The sequence below is a fragment of the Phalacrocorax carbo genome, chromosome 26 (assembly GCF_963921805.1).
Source record: "Phalacrocorax carbo chromosome 26, bPhaCar2.1, whole genome shotgun sequence".
Lineage (NCBI taxonomy): Eukaryota > Metazoa > Chordata > Aves > Suliformes > Phalacrocoracidae > Phalacrocorax > Phalacrocorax carbo.
Window position 1 is genome coordinate 1,103,056 of NC_087538.1, and position 15,713 is coordinate 1,118,768.

The following is a 15,713-nucleotide window of genomic DNA, read 5'->3' on the forward strand; positions in this document are numbered from 1 at the left end:
GGGTTTGCGTAGTTTTCCCAGGTGAAAAAAGTAATGAATGACTAAAATTTCCAAAATTGTCCTTGTGCCTCCCCTGGTCATTCCTTATATGTAAAATTCTTGGGCCAAATTTGAGGAACAGCTTGAAATACTCACTCTTTTGGCAGGGCTTTTCTACCAACCAGAATATTCCGTTGCTTCCTGAGGTGTTTAAATGTCATTTTGTGGTCAGAGAGAGACTTCCCTCCCCCTGCCCAGGAGCATCAGGAATTTCAGCCTTTCCTAAATTTCTGAAATCCAGTTTCAGAATGGTCTAAATTTCTGAAATCCATTGACAGCATTTCCAAAATTTCTGAAACCCAATTTCAGCCTTTTCTAAATTTCTGAAATAAAATTTCAACATTTCCTAAATTTCAGTCGTTCCAAAATTTCTGTAATCAAATTGCAGCATTTCCCGAACTCCTGAAATCCAATTCCAGCAACCCTAAAATGTTCTTTTCATTCAAATAAAATAAATGAACACATAAATACGTGAAGGGATGTGACCACCCACCAAGACAATGCAACTTAAAAAAAAAAAAACCTACTTCATTCACATTCTTATGGAATATAAATACCGAATACATGGGATATAAATACCGAACGCCCGCTGGTACGATTACCACGCAGTAAGTGGTGGAAAGAACAATATTACATCTATTTTTCCCAATATTCACCAGGAGTGCAGTGTGCTGGGGTGGGGGCTGAATCCCCCACCTCTCTTTTACCAAAACCTGCCCCGTAGGAATTAAAAAAATAAAGATAAAAATAATTTTAAAATTTTAAAAATTTTAAAATTACATCTTGGCTATTTTTTTCTTAATTTAATCAGTTTATTTTAAGAGACTCTTGTTCAACACGACCAGTAAAAAGGTGGAATAATATCCCTAATCGGAATACTGTCTGTGTCCTGAAGTGCTTCCACATTTGCTTTTATTTGAACCCTTCAACAATATACAAGATTTCTTTTCTAAGAATGATGGAGTGGAGGAAATCGGAAGATTTAAACAATTTTTACGGCCTCAGGCTTCAAAACTCACTCCATTTTTCAGGTGCAGTTTATTTATATCTGCAGGATTTCAGGTTTTATCTTGAAAATATGTAGTTCTGCATTAAAAAAGGATTTCGGTGACGTCGTTAGCATTTATCTATGTATTTATAAACTTCCAGTCTAAAAAAATAGCTTAAAAAGGGTCAGTCAACAAGGAGAGCAGCTTTCGTGGGGTTCTTTCTGATTTTCTTATTTTTTATTTCAATAATTGGGTGAGTATATCGGATTTAGGGAACAATTCAGGAATTTACCATCTCCTTTGGAACACGCCAACCTCCACACCCCGGGCGGTTACAGCCTCGCTCAGCAAAGCCCAGCTCGCACCCCATTTTACAGGTGTGATTGAAATTGAATTTAATTTTTTGACTTTTTAGGTGAGATATTTAATTAGTGGCCTGGCAAATAAACTGCGTATTAATTAAATAGCACACTGTACTTGGAATTATCTCCTGTTTTGTGTAAATATTAGCAGTCCTGAGAAAATCCATAAATATGGCAGCACCTTAACACCACGGGGGATCTTTTTTAATCTTTTTTTTTGTTTCCTTCCTTTGACCTCCTGTAAATGTACCGCTATGGCTGGGGGAAGACTGGAAACAGAGATAAATTGAGTTGTGGACAATGCCTATAATATAGAAGCATCGAGTCATGAAAGCATTGAATCACTAAGTTTGGAAAAGACCTCTAGGATCATCAACTCCAGCCGTCAGCCCAACACCACCAGGTCTCCTCAACCATGCCCTGAAATGCCACGTCTACATGTTTGTTAAACACCCCCAGTGACAGCGACTCCCCCACATCTCTAGGCAGCCTCTTCCAAGGCCTGACCACTCTTGCAGGGAAGACATTTTTCCCAATATCCCATCGAAACCTCCCCTGACGCAGCTTGAAGCCCTTTCCTCTCGTTCTATCGCTAGTGACCTGGGAGAAGAGACCAACCCCCACCTCACTACAGCCTCCTTTCAGGTAGTTTTAGAGAGCAATAAAGTCTCCCCTCAGCCTCCTCTTCTCCAGGCTAAACCCCCCCCAGCCCCCTCAGCCGCCCCCCAGCACACTTGTGCTCCAGACCCTGCCCCAGCCCCGCTGCCCTTCTCTGGACACGCTCCAGCCCCTCAAGGCCCTTCTTGTCCCGAGGGGCCCAAACCTGAGCCCAGCACTCGAGGTGGGGCCTCCCCAGGGCCGAGCACAGGGGCCCCATCCCTGCCCGGCCCCTGCTGGCCACACCAGTGCTGACACAAGCCCGGGGGCTGGTGGCCTCCTTGGCCACCCGGGCACTGCTGGCTCATGCCCAGCCGGCTGTCAGCCAGCACCCCCAGGGCCTTCTCCGCCGGGCACTTCCCAGCCCCTCTGCCCCGGACCTGGGGCGCTGCCTGGGGTTGGTGTGACCCCAGGGCAGGACCCGGCCCTGGGCCTTGTTAAACCTCATACACTTGGCCTTGGCCCATGGATGCAGCCTGTGCAGGTCCCCCTGCAGAGCCTTCCTGCCCTCGAGCAGATCAACACTCACACACAAATTAGTGTTTTCTGCAAAGTTACTGAGGGTGCACTCAATCCCCTCACCCAGATCATTGATAAAGATATTAAACCAGACTCATTATTATTGTAGTTGTTATTACAATTATTATTACAGTTATTATTGTTATTATTATACTTACTATTATTATTGTTGTTACAGTTATTACTATCGTTATTAAGCCATTCTTATCTCAACCTGCAGGTTTCCCTGCCTTCACCCCTCCGATGCCCTCCCACCCCACCGATGTTGGGGTGACTGGGATGCAAGAGAGGGTTTTGGGCAGCGTGGGGCAGCCGAGCACGTCCCATGGCTGCTCCACGCACGCAGGCGTTTCTCCGCCTGTGCCACCCGCCAGGGCTGCGGCTCACAGGGGCCCGTCAGCAGCACGCCGGGCGCGGGGACGGAGCCGGTGTCGCCCCGTCCTGGCGGGCAGTGGGTCACTGCCGTGTCACAGTGGGCAGTGCCATCGCGGCCGTGTCGCTGTGGCCTCACGCTGTGGCTGTAACATGGCCACTCAGGTAATAAAAGAGGCCACGGGGCAGTGGGTCCTGCACCCCAGAGGAGTATCTGACGCAGGGATGAGCTCCCCAACGAGCATCACTGCTGAGGAGCAGCCCCAGAGCAAGAGCTGGGCCCAGAAGGGCTTCTGGGACGGGACGGAGCACCCCTTCATGATGCCCAGCATCACCGCCAAAGGTACCAGCGGCCATAGCCACGGCAGGAACGTGGTGGCAACCAGCAGTCACGGCCTCGCGTGAGCGAGACTCAGCACTGCAGCCACCCCGGGGTTGTCTCTGGCTGTGGAGGGTGAGGCCGCTTCGCATCCGCCCGGCACGAGGGCTCGGGGTGCTGGGGGGCTGAGAGCTGGCAGATGGGGAGCGTGACCTGGTTTTCCTTTGCTTTCCAGAGCAAGCCGCCGTCTGGGACGCAGTGGCCGACCACGTTCAGGAGTGGCTCCTGCTGCACAAGGTAGTTCAAGACCCACATCATCCTTGTCTACCCAGACGGGTGGGGAGGCCCCACGGCTGCTGGCACTATTCCCCTGCTCGGAAAGCAGGAAATTCACCCCAAAAGTCCCCACTGATGGCCAAAGAGGGCTCGTGCAAGGGTGGTGTCACCTCTGGTGGGTGGTATTGTACAGCACGGCTGAGCCCGGCTGCTGGAGACACCCCAGATGCCCTTGGGATGCTCTACCATGATTCCACCATGGCGTTTTTTGGAGGGGGAAGGACTCAGCAGCTCCTCCCCAAAGCTCTCTTCACTGCCTCGGCTCATGCCTCCACACAGCAGGAGCGGGCAGGATCCACCCCAAAGCACCCGCCGTGGTCAGGGCCACCTCCAGCCTTCTCTTCTGATGCAGGGGCTCCGAATTCCCACCCTCGGCTCCTTTGACACCGTCCCCAAGCAGATCCAGGTCGGAGACAAGGCTGTAACTCTCCAGTGGCCCGTGTTTCACCTGGCCAGGAATCTCGTGGTTGCCCACAGCCTAATGGACAACAAGGCCTACCTGCCTGGTGAGACGTCGGGTTAAACCCTAGCTGGCTGCACGGCCGTTGCACCCCTCCCCTGCTCTGAGATGCTTCTCTAAAGCAACTCCCCCTCTGCAGAGCACCTCAAAAATGGTTGGGTTTTTATCTTCTGGGGCAATGCAATGACTGCAATAAGCAGCCCTTTGGAAATGCTTGGGGAAGGGCCACGGGGTGAACGTCTCTCTCGTGTGGTTTTCCAGGCAATAAAGTGCTGGAGCCCTTCAAATATGCCAAGGTGGCCACAGCCGCCTCTGTGTCCCGGCAGAAAGTGGAGGGCTGCATCCAAGGCACCACATCCCTCCTCTCACACTGCCTGGGGAAGGGGGAGACTGTTGCCCTCGTCCTGAAGGACATCGGGGTGCTCCTCATCGAAGGCACAAAGGTGCAAATGAAGTTCTATCACAACTTCTTGGAGAAGCTGTCTGGGAAGGAGAACCTGGAAAAAGCTGTTTTCAAGGTGAGTGTTTCGGTGTCTCCGTGGCACGGGTGGTCCCACGGCAGTGTCCCAGCACTCCTTGCTGTGGCCCATAAGGATGTGGTCATCCACTCGGGTGAGAGATGTGGCCTGACCAGCTCTCACTGCCTCGGCTCCTCTGACATCAAGTGCCTTGGCCACGCTGGGGACGTCCTGCCACCTTTGGGCTCCGCCGATATCGGGTGCTATGGCCATGCTGGGGACATCCTGCCACCTTTGGGCTTCTCCATTGCAGGTCCCTTGGCTGCTGGATATGGTGGTGTCCCGGGAGGTCCCTGTGGCCTCACTGAGTGTCTCTGACCACGTCATCATCTTTCCCAAGTGAGTACGTTGGTGGCTGTAGCCACTGTCTGATGCAGATGCTCACAGCAGCATTTGCTCCTTGTGACACTACCCATGTGATGCCCACATGTGGGTGGTGGCACGATGTCCACCACCCATGGGGACACCAGGCAGCGACTCTCGTTGATGTCCCCAGGTCATAGTCACTCCCAGAAGGCAAATCTGATGGGAAAGACAGAGGAATTTAGGCCATGCTTTGTCCCACAGAGGCCTGGACTTTGCCGGGTGACTCCCACCATTTCCCAGGACTGTCCTTGGGAATGGGGCATGGTAGATGGGAAAACCATGGTAGACTTGGGAAAACCACAGTAGACTCGGGAAAACAATGGTCTTTATGGTCTTTATGGCAATGCCAAAATCTGCCTGTGAGCTGGTGATGGTGGTGAGCGGCAAGGGCTGCTGGTGCTTTGGGTCATGTCAGCATTTTCTCCTTGTTTCCAGGTTTGAAATGGAATTTGTGCCCAAACCACCGCCCAGGAGGCTCCTCAAGACCTTGAGAGAAGTCCCTGGGAAAGACAAGCAGCTGAGAAGAAAGGACTTGCCACCTCTTGAGCAGGAAGGTAAAGCAGCTCCTGGCTCCTTTCCATGGGACGAGCAACCAACTTCAGTCACCGATGGGGAAATCATCGGTGCTGAGTGCCAAAAGGCGCTGGCTTGCGCCAAAGCCGTTTGTCCCAATGACTCATCAGCTTCTCCAAAACAGAGCCCTGGGGTGGGATGCACCCAAGGGTACAGTGGATCCAATGGCATCTCCTCCCCCCTCAGAAACGACTCTCCAGAAGAGTCCCCGCCACTTCCTTCCTCATTCCCAACCCTGGTGCTGATAACACAGTTGCAAAACCACATTGGAAATTGGGAACCAGGGCAAGTGCCCGTGCTGGGGAGGCTGCAAGGCTGTGGCAGCGGCTGCAAGGGGAGCACAACAGCCCTCTCAGACGTTTTGGGAAGAGGTCTAACACCCCTGGGCATTAGCAGGGCTGGCAGCATCACAATGACACTCTTCTGACGAGGTCCCTCCTTCCTGGGTCCAGGGAAATCTTCTGGTTCTCTCGTTCCTGCCGGTCCAAACGTGACTAATAGTGAAATACCACCCTTCTGCAAGATGATGGAGATGAAGGAGAAGAAGAGGAGAAGGTCTCGGGTCAGGTGAGGCTGGAGGCTCAGGGTTGGCATCTGCACAGGGACGTTTAGCCCAGAGAGGTGGTTGATGCCCCATCCCTGGAAACACTCATGGCCAGCTTGGATGGGGCTCTGAACAACAAGGTCTGGTTGAAGATGGCCTTGCTCAGGGCACGGGGGTTGGACTAGATGACCTTTAAAAGTCCCTTCCGACCCAAATATTCTATGATTTTATGATTCCATGACTTTCTGACCCAGCAAGAGCCCATTCCCCAGCCCCAAACACTCACTGTTCATTGCTGCCCAACCACGGTGAAGGCAATGCCTGGAAGGGCAGGATGGGGCTGCTGAAAGCCCTCCCATTTCACAGGGCTGGATTTTCCCCAGCCCTTCAGGAGAGCCCCAGCGTGATCTCCTGAGCTGTGCATGGGACAGCCGGCTGTCAGCTCAATGTCCTGGCTCGGGGTTTCCTCGGGTGGGCTGCCAGTGGCCGCACGAAGGGGCACATGGCTCACGGGGGGCCCCAAACCCATCGCGTCCTCAGGTAGACCTCTCCAGTTGTGTCCTTCCAGGCAGCAGCTGGTGATTCCAAAGAATTCCTCTGCCAAAAAGCAGCCCGTGGCTGGTCAGCGCCAGGGCAAACCTGTGCCCAAAGGCCAAGCGTCACAGCAGAGCCAAGCGCAGGCAGCCAAACCTCAGAGCTGCAGAGAAGAAGCAGCAACAGGAGGTGGAGGAATAGCAGAGAAAATCCTCGCTGAAATCACAGTGACAAAGCTGGTGAAAGCCAAGCCCTCCCGTTGTCCGGAAGCCTTGACCTTCATAACACCTGTAACAGCCGTGTTATCGGCATCGAACTCTGAGGCCAACCTGCTCGAGGAGCCCACCCACGCAGTGCTCAGACAGCTGCCACCGAGACTAAGGCAGCAAAAAGAGTGACATTCCGTCACAAGAGATGCTGGCCCGTGCTGGAATAACCTGACAGGACCATGTGATAGGCGCGGAGCTCTGAGGACAGCCGGCTCGTGGAGCCCCACGATGAACACCTCTGATTTGATCCAACAGTTGGATGAAGGGACTGCTCAATGCGATGCCTTGTGCTCAAGAGCAGCTCGGTGCTCCCTCGGCCGGAGAGGCCCTGGCTGGACTGATCAGGGAAGAGGTGAATAAAACTACAGAGAAGTTGCAAAAGAGCGTTGACTGGGCGCAGTGTGTGAAGATCTGAATGTCCCTGGAGGGGCCAGCAGAGGGTGCGAGTGCAGCTGGGGAGGCACAGAGGGCACCGGCCTTTGCCCAAGCCATTTCTGACGGGGATCTGTCAGTTGGTGCACAGAGCTGTGACTGACAGCATTAGCCTAACCTTAATTTCAGCTGAGGTTAGGGCATGGCCTGCTGGGCAGGTTTTTCTGGCCGGTCACTGGAGTGTGTAGGATCCAGTGCAGGAGCCTGGGCGTGAGCCCCGAGGCTTCAGAGTAGGTGGAAAAGTGGCTGTGTCCTCCTCATAGTTTAGCTTCTGGCAATTTTTATTAGATGGAACAGAACAAGCAAGAACGTTTCAAGTTCTTGTATTACTCATAAAAACAGAGGTGAAATTTCCTCCCCACTGGGCAACTGTTTCCCAGCTGCCTGGACCTGACACACAGGTGGTCAATTAAAGCGGCTTCATTTTCATTCTGTCCCGTTTGAATAGACTTTTCTCTTTCTCCTAGTGTGCTGCACGTTTGTAACTTTTGTGATGTCCTGGGGGTTTGTCTGGCTCTGCATTCCTGTTACTACTTCTTTTTTCTGACTCTTCAAAAAAAAAAACAAAAAAGAAAGAACCAAAGCAGCAGCATGAAATTGCCTGCTGGCTCAGCCCCCTCCAAGCCGTTCGATAGTGAGGTTTGCTGGAGCTGTTCCAGTGTTTCTTGTTTCATCTCCTTTAATCCTGGTTAGTTAATGAAGTGGATTCTTCTCCACATGCCAGGCTGGATGCCAGAGAGGACGGTGGCTTGGTACAAATTCACCATCCCTCCCGTTTTTGCAGCAAATGGGACTGCGGTTCAGCAAAGCCACTCGTGGTGTGTGAAAGCAGGGAGCGGGGGCTGCTGGGAGGAGTAAATCTGACAGCATCCGCTATGCAAACGCTGGGCTGAAACCAGGTCTGAAGGCACCTATGATGCCAAAAGTGCCATAAAATACCTTGTTACGCTCTGACATCTTTTCCTTGGCCACCTACAGAGCATATCAGTTTACTGCTTGCCCCTCTTTGGGCTGTTTACCTGGTGATCCTGTTAAAAAAAACCAAAACACTTTCTCTGCAGCCGAGCTGAGTGTCCAGGTGCCCCTTTCCAGCATGCTCACAGCTCAGGCTGCCAAGTGCCGTGGGTATGATTTAGATCCCTGGATGTGTGAAGAAGGGCGCTTAGTCCCGTGGTGAATGTGGTATTCGTGGTGTGCTTACCCCTAAAGCATCTGCCCCTTGGCTTGAAGGACCAGGAGGTTTCTGTAATATCAAAAGCAAAAAAAACCCTGTGAGATTGAGCTGAGTAAAGCATCCCACCACAAATCCACACAGGGAAAGGGAAGGGGGTGTCAGGAGGGACTGGGGTGCGGGAGAGGGGTGACATGACCCCGGGGCCCAGGACTCTCCGCAGTTCCTGCTCTCTGCACTGCCAGGCACATGGCACAGCTCAGGCACTTCTGTCTCTCTCTCTCTCTGTCAGTCTGTCCCTCCCTCCCTGTGCTGCAGCCCCGCTCACCCGACTGCCTTCCACCTCAGGGCACCCACGGGTGCCTCACAGCTCGCACCCCACGAGGCCGCCCCGAGGCACAGCTCAGGGGGGCCGGAGCGGGGCCCAGGCCCAGCTGGCTGCTGCCAGGACAGGCCCGGGGGCGGCCTGGGGCTGCGGGACAGGCCTCGGGGCAGGGGCTGGGGCCGGGGCAACATGGCCGCCCGGCAGCCCCTGCCCCAGGGCTCCAGCTCCCAGCATGCCCCGGGGCGCGCCTTCCCGCCGCCCGACCCTGCGCGGGCACCGCGCCCCCAGCCCGAGCCAGCCGCCCCCCCGCAGGCCCCACGGCCGCCCCCCCGGGGCTGCGGGACCCGCCGCCACAGAGACCGACAAGGCACCGGGAGCGCGCAGGGACAGAGACGTGGCACAGGGAGCGGGGCAGGGGGACAGCGGGGAGAGGGGCAGAGGGAAAAGGCAGCGGGGAGAGAGAAAGGGAGAGGCCGGGACGCAGAGCGGGACACAGGGCGAGGGGAGGGCGGGAAACGACCCCGAGAGACTGAGACAGAGGGGCTGTGGGTCAGGGCAAGGAGGCGCAGAAGGGCACAACAGCCGCGGCCTGCAGGGTGGAGACGCAGGAGGAGCAGAAGGGGCCCGGGAGCAGGACGGAGGCCCTGAGAGCAGCAGGGCCGGCCGAGCGGGGGATACAGGCGGGAGAGAGGGGACAGGCGGCAGCACAGAGGGGAAACAGGCGGCCAGGACACGGCGACAGAGGAAGGAGAAGGCCAGGGAGCGGGGGAGAGAGGTGTAGGGAAAGGAGACCATAGCAACAGGCTGTAGGACAGACAGGGAGGAGTTAGAAAATACAGGCACGGAGTCAGACAGGGAAAGAGAGAAAGAAAAAACCAGTGATGGGAGATGGGAAGAGAGTAAAAGTAGCAGTTCTGGGCAACTGCCCCATTTCTTGATCACTGCCCAGGAACTGCTTGCACCGTATCCGATCGTCGCTCATGGGCTCTTCCCTGAGCCCCTCTGACCGTACGCCGGCAGCGTGGCGTTATAACCGTGCCAGGAGCTCTCCAGCACTCCCTGACCATGACCACCAAAGACCTCTCTCTAACAAACCACCAAGAGCCTCCTCTTCATAAGCGAGCCACCAAACGCACACACAAGCACTGCTCTCTGCCAGGAGAGCCCTCGCTAGCAGTTTAAATTAGCAATCAAGACTGGCAAGCACGCTTGACAGCAACACTCAGTTCCAGGATGACAAGACGTGTAGATAAAATCTAGCTACTGCTTCACACCAGGAAAGTGATAAATGCCGGTCTTTTGCGTTACGCTGACATGAATGTTAGTAACGGGAGATAAAGGAACTGACCGGCCTCCAGCTGCGTATCAGTGACAGCTGGTTCTTTGACTCAAGGCTTACCTGGCCCACGGAACTGCTGGATCCTGCGGAGATGAGCATGCCGTTCTCGTCCTTTAGGAAGCTCCTCTGAGACCAATAGGCTGGATCAGAAGCAAAGGCTTTGCTGTGCCCTGGATTCCTAGGGTCACACACGCCTGTGCTGTCGCTGTTCACAGAAGTCACACACCTGCTTCCCGCATCCTTCTCTCCCTGCCTATTAACATTACAACTGCAGCGTCAAACTACCAGCAATCAGGCTTTCACTAATAACTCATGGTCTAGTCTGGGTTTAAACCAAGTTCAACAGCAAGGCACAGCTTCATCTCCTAAGCACGCTAGAGAAGATGCTGAGGTGGGAAGGCTTGTAGCTGTGGCTCATCTAGCCTAACCCACAGCCCAGGAGTTAATGACGTATGCCGCACTTTAGCTTTCGTCGTGCAGAACAATCCCTAGAGTCACACAGATGCAGCCTGCTTGATTTCTGGGTGCAACAAGCCCTCAAATACCAGATGTGTGGTTTCCTAAGCACAACTCTGCTGGATCGGTCAGCTCCAAAACTTAAAAAGCTCAACTCACCTCAAAAATGTTAACTTGCGCCCCTCTCCTGGTTTGGAATATCCACACAGCGAAGCACCACGGAAGCCTTGTTCACCAGACGGTTGCCGGACAAACCCCGTTGTGACACAGAGCAGCAAGTCAACAGGAGCACAGGCTGCACAAAGTCAGTGCTTGGCAGCAACCTCATCCAGAGCAGGAACTCCACTGGCAGAAAACCTCTTGAGCTTCCGCTGGACTTAGGAAGGGACTTCCTCAAGCCCCTTTCCTCCACGGCTACCCCAGCAAGCAGCAGTGGGGCAGCAGTGGGGCAGCAGTGGGGCAGCGCTGCCCGGCTCCCCTCCTGCACCACTGACAAGCGACACAGCAGGCACGGTGCAAAAATCAGCCTCCACCAATGGCCCCGAGCGATCCGCATCAGAGATTTAGAAGAAGGAACGGCGCAACGAAACCACCAACAGAAACACACTGGTTACTACCAGGGCGGAGCAGCCGGCATGGTGTGTGCTATCCTAAAGCACTCTGAGCATGAGGGACACAGTTTCCCCTCAAACACAGCAAGTGAAATCCACCTGAGGGTGGCACCCCAGCGCCTCTCAAGGGAGGCCAGCCGTGCGGCCGTGTAGCCGAAACAACCAGCCAGAGAGCGCAGCGTGACCACAGCAGTGCCCAGCGCCTTACGAGACGCACTGCTGGCGCTGCTGCAGGGACAGGGCTTGTGTCCACCGGAACAGAGGCTGCTGTCAGCCCAGCGGCAGCCGCCAAACCCAAAAGAACCCTTACACCTGGTAGCATTGCCCCAGTCCGGGAACAAACCCTAAATCCAGAGGCGCCCCACACCTGGCTGCACCCACCAGACCTAGCAGCAGGCACCTGACACAGCAACGCCCCCAAATCCTCAAGTTTCCCCCAAAATTGGCAGCAACCAGCAGACCCAGGCACACCCCCCAAAACCTGTCGGCGACCTCCAAACCCACAAACACCCCCAGACCCAGGGGCACACCTTAAACCTGCCAAGAGTCCCCCAAGCCCACAAGGAACCGCCAAATGCAGAAACAGCCCCAAACCGGGCACCTTTCCCCACACCAGGCAGCACCCCCGAAACCTTGCGGCACTGCCGGCCCCAGCGGGGTGCAGCCGCCCCAAGCCTGGTGGGGGGAGGCCAGGCCGTGGCAGGGCGGCGGGTGAACAGAGTAGGCCTCCGTGCCATGGAAGCAGGTTCAGCAATGGCTGAAACACCGCTTTGGTTACAAATCCAAAACTCGGCACCGTATGGGCTGCGAGGAAGAAAATTAACTCCATCCCAGCCCGAACCAGAACAGACGCTGTCTCCGTTACGGCTTGATAGCAGCTTTCTGCCGCTCTGTCGTTTATTGACACCGTGGGCATCCACATCCCTGCTTGCCCCGATAGGAAGTTTGGCCCCAAACTGCTGAATCCCTGGTTTTGCTGCTGTTACAACGCGGACAATTGTGCTACTGACCTCTATTTATTGCTGTGCCATTCTGCTGAAATTTACGCTTGACCCCTGAAGCTGTTGCTCAGGAGTGTGTTACAGAATCATAGAAACACAGAATGTTCTGAGTTGGAAGGGACCCACAAGGATCATCAAGTCCGGGATCATCCTGTCCCTGCACAGGACAACCCCAAATTCACACCACGTCTCTGAGGGGGTTGGCCAAGTGCTTCTTGAACATCGCCAGGCTTGGCGCCATGACTGCCTCATGACAGAACCCCCGGGTCCCTCCCCACAGAGCTGCTCTCCGGCCTCTCATTCCCCAGGCTGTCTGTACATCAGGCTTGCCATGCCCCAGGTGCAAAACCCAGCACTTGGCCTTGTTGAACTTCATATGGTTGGTGGTTGCCCAGCTCTCCAGTCTGTCCAGATCCCTCTGAAGGGCCTCTCTGCCCTCGGGAGTGTCAACAGCTCCTCCCAAGTTTGTCGTCAGCAAACTTAATTAGCGTTCCTTCAAGTCCTGCATCCAAGTCATTTACAAAGAGATTAAAGAGTACCGGCCCCAAGATGGATCCCTGTGGAACCCCGCTAGTGACTGGCCACCAGCCCCATGTAACCCCACTGACGAGAACCCTTTGAGCCCGACCCCCCAGCCAATTGCTCACCCACCGCATTACGCGTTTATCCAGCTGTGTGCTGGACATTTTGCCCAGGAGGAGACTGTGAGGGACAGTATCAAAAGCTCTACTGAAATCCAGAAAGATCACATCAGCTGGCTTCTCTTGGCCAACTAGGTCCGTGACCTTGTCATCCAAGGAAATCGTATTTGTTGTCACTCCCCTATAGGCCCTCGCATTCCCCGTTGCTCCCCAAATCCATATCCTGGCGGGACTGCCCCAGGCCCTTGCAGGAGGGCTGGAGAAATGGGCTTGGGGGGCGAGGGGGTGGTTGCCGTTTCTCCGGGGCCCGGAGGGTGCTGGGCCGGTCCCGCAACACCTGGCTGGCTGAGTTGGACAGCCATTTGGGCCGGGGCGGAGGCGGGCGGGCCGGGCGGCCGTCCGGGCTGGTGGAGGCTGGTTCCCCGCCGGTGCTCCGTGGCTGGTGGGCCGCTTTTCCAGGCACATGTGACGGCTGCTGGTGTTGGGTCCAGCTCTTGGAGGTGCTGGGGTGGGCAGTCCAGGTGTCCGGGTGTGAGGGGCAGCTGCTGGTGTCGGGCCGGGCTCTCGAAGCTGCGGCGAGGCGCCTGCGGAGAGAGGAGGCTGCTGAGGCCCCGCCACGGCTGCGGTGCTGGGTGGGTGGCGGGGCAGAGCTGCGCGCCCCATGGCATGTGGGCACCCGGCTGCACGTGGGAGCTGTGGGCACAGAGAGCTCTGTGCAGAAAACGGGGCACCCCGCGCCCCTCGGCTGGGGCTCTGCTCCCATGAGCTGAGAGCTGGGAAGGTTGCTCACCACAGCCTGGCTTGCTGGGATACCCTGGCCAAGGTGAACATCTGGAGATTACAGCATCACCTCACAGGGTGATTTCTGCTGCTGGGTTCCCTGGCAGGGAGATGTCGCTACTGCAATTCTCACTTTCTGCGGCAACGTCATCCCTCTTTGTTTTCCTGCCTGACTTTGCTCTGCCTACGTCTGTTGCTGGGTCTGCTCTTGTCCAGGCAGGGTCACTTTTAACTAATACTTGCAACAGTAAGGACACGTTTCAGAGAAGAGGGCCCATGGGTTGAGAGGACAGTTAAAACATCTCACAGCAGAAACCTCAGTCCTGTTTGGCCAGTAACTAACTCGGCACGCCAGAATACCCTACCTCAAAATGCTTCGTGGCTAACAGCAGCCATCTAACGCAGCAGTTTGGCTGCACCTGCCCCCCGCCACCAACTCACCGCCTTCTCTTCCTCCACAGGCGGATCACACAACAGAAAACCATCCCAAGCAATATGGAGCCCACGACCGCCACGGCGCCTTCTATGCAGTACTTCTGGAAAGCTTTTGGATCCATAGCATTTCTGTTTCTCGTGCCATCCACGCCTGGAGGAATGATTCTGTGTGTTAGTGTGTCCTGCACACTACTGCTCATCTCGCAGGAGGCCTGACATTGCCAGGAGATGCTCATTCTCGCTTTGGTAGCATCTCTGAGCCACGGAACATCCTGGGGCTGCGACATTTCCTTGGCTTCAGGAGAAGCAAAGGAAGCTCCCAAGGTCGTTGCAAATCAACACACTCTGGAGCCTCTCTTTCTCCTCGCAGCTTTGCTTACGCTCTGGCATGGCCATAATCCAGTTTTCCCAGTGTCACGGGTTTGCTCCCCCTTCTTGGTGATCCTTCACGTCTGCACACACTTTCCTTTGTGCTCACCCACCTCCGCTTTGCAAGGCTTGCTAGAGCTGCTGCCTGGGGGCTCGCTCTGACCCTTTGGGAACACTCACGAGGCCATCAGCAGAGGGTTAGGAGCGAGTGTGTCTCTGGCACGCTGACGGCAATAACCTTCACACCCCAGAGATGGGAGTCACCCTCTCAGAGCCGCTCCTGCCTTCTTTAGAACACTTGCTCTCTACTAAGAGTTTGGCTGCTGACATGGTGTGCAGTAGCGAGAACTCGGGGAAGAGCCTGCAGACACGCAGAGATTTTGACCTGTGGCCCTGGATGACCAAAGGACAGCAATTACCTGGCACCTCCACTGACTGAATTGCCCCTCTTCTGTCATCAGAGACTGGCACCGCGTGACTGCCTCCTTCCTGAAGCGCCTCATTCTCCGCAGTCTCACGGTCCATCTCTTTAGAAAGAAAGCGGGTCAGTTTAATTAGGCATAATTAGATGTAAACAGACAGCAAATCCCAACCTGCTGAAAGGCTAGGGGATTGCATGCGATCTTGTTCACATTCCACTGAGTGCATTTCGGGCAAACGGCAGGACGACGGTACATGACTCCCTTCAGAGAGGGCAGGAAGGTGCCGTAGCAGGTTCAGCCATGGAAAGAGCCCTTCTGAGAAGCACGTCCCACCGTGCCAACTCCATCGCACGGTAAGGCTATCAGGCACACGTGGTGGGCTGAACCGCAAGCTCTTGCAACCATGTTCTGGGCACTTTCACGGGTGGCGGTGAAGAGCCCACAGTCCCCCAAGACACGAGGAAAACCACAGCCAAGGTATCTAAAACACAACTGGAAACAGACAGCCAAACCATGCGAGACTGAATTCACAGCCCCTCATTTTAGCTGCCTTCAAGGTGGGCGTCCCGCCTCAAGCTGCCCGCCCAGCTCCCACCTGTCCCTGACTCCAGGGGGTCACTCAGAGTCCTCGGCCATCAAGGAGAACAGCGGGGCTGGACCGGCTGTGAAGCTGGGGCTGCTCCCATCCTGGCCAGGGGCTGCCTGCAGCGCAGGCAAAGCCTGCCGGTCTCAGCCACCCCAAGCTGCCTGCGCACCCTCTCTGCCGGCCAAGGGCACTCTCCCCTCCGGTGACTGGCAGGGTGCCGGCCCTCTCGCGGCTTGTCAGGAATCAGCTCCTCGGCAAGTCCCTCACGCATTCAAGGCGTGAGCGCTG

At 55.4% G+C, this 15,713-nt stretch overlaps 2 protein-coding genes and 1 long non-coding RNA gene across 3 annotated transcripts in view; 1 reads left to right on the plus strand and 2 right to left on the minus strand.

Moving 5' to 3' along the window:
* LOC135317692 (uncharacterized) overlaps positions 1 to 15,713 on the minus strand; it is a 177,500-nt gene that overhangs the window by 92,208 nt on the left and 69,579 nt on the right. The window lies entirely within an intron of this gene.
* Positions 1 to 15,713, plus strand: part of LOC135317688 (uncharacterized) — a 123,494-nt gene that overhangs the window by 76,455 nt on the left and 31,326 nt on the right. The window lies entirely within an intron of this gene.
* The window catches only part of LOC135317445 (uncharacterized), a 194,490-nt gene continuing 191,791 nt past the window's right edge, over positions 13,015 to 15,713 (minus strand). The window contains exons 4-6 of the mRNA XM_064473735.1: positions 14,837 to 14,944; positions 14,055 to 14,199; positions 13,015 to 13,417 (exon numbers count right to left, since the gene is read on the minus strand). Coding sequence (XP_064329805.1) covers positions 13,015 to 13,417; positions 14,055 to 14,199; positions 14,837 to 14,944 — 656 coding nt within the window. The remainder of the gene's footprint in view (positions 13,418 to 14,054; positions 14,200 to 14,836; positions 14,945 to 15,713) is intronic.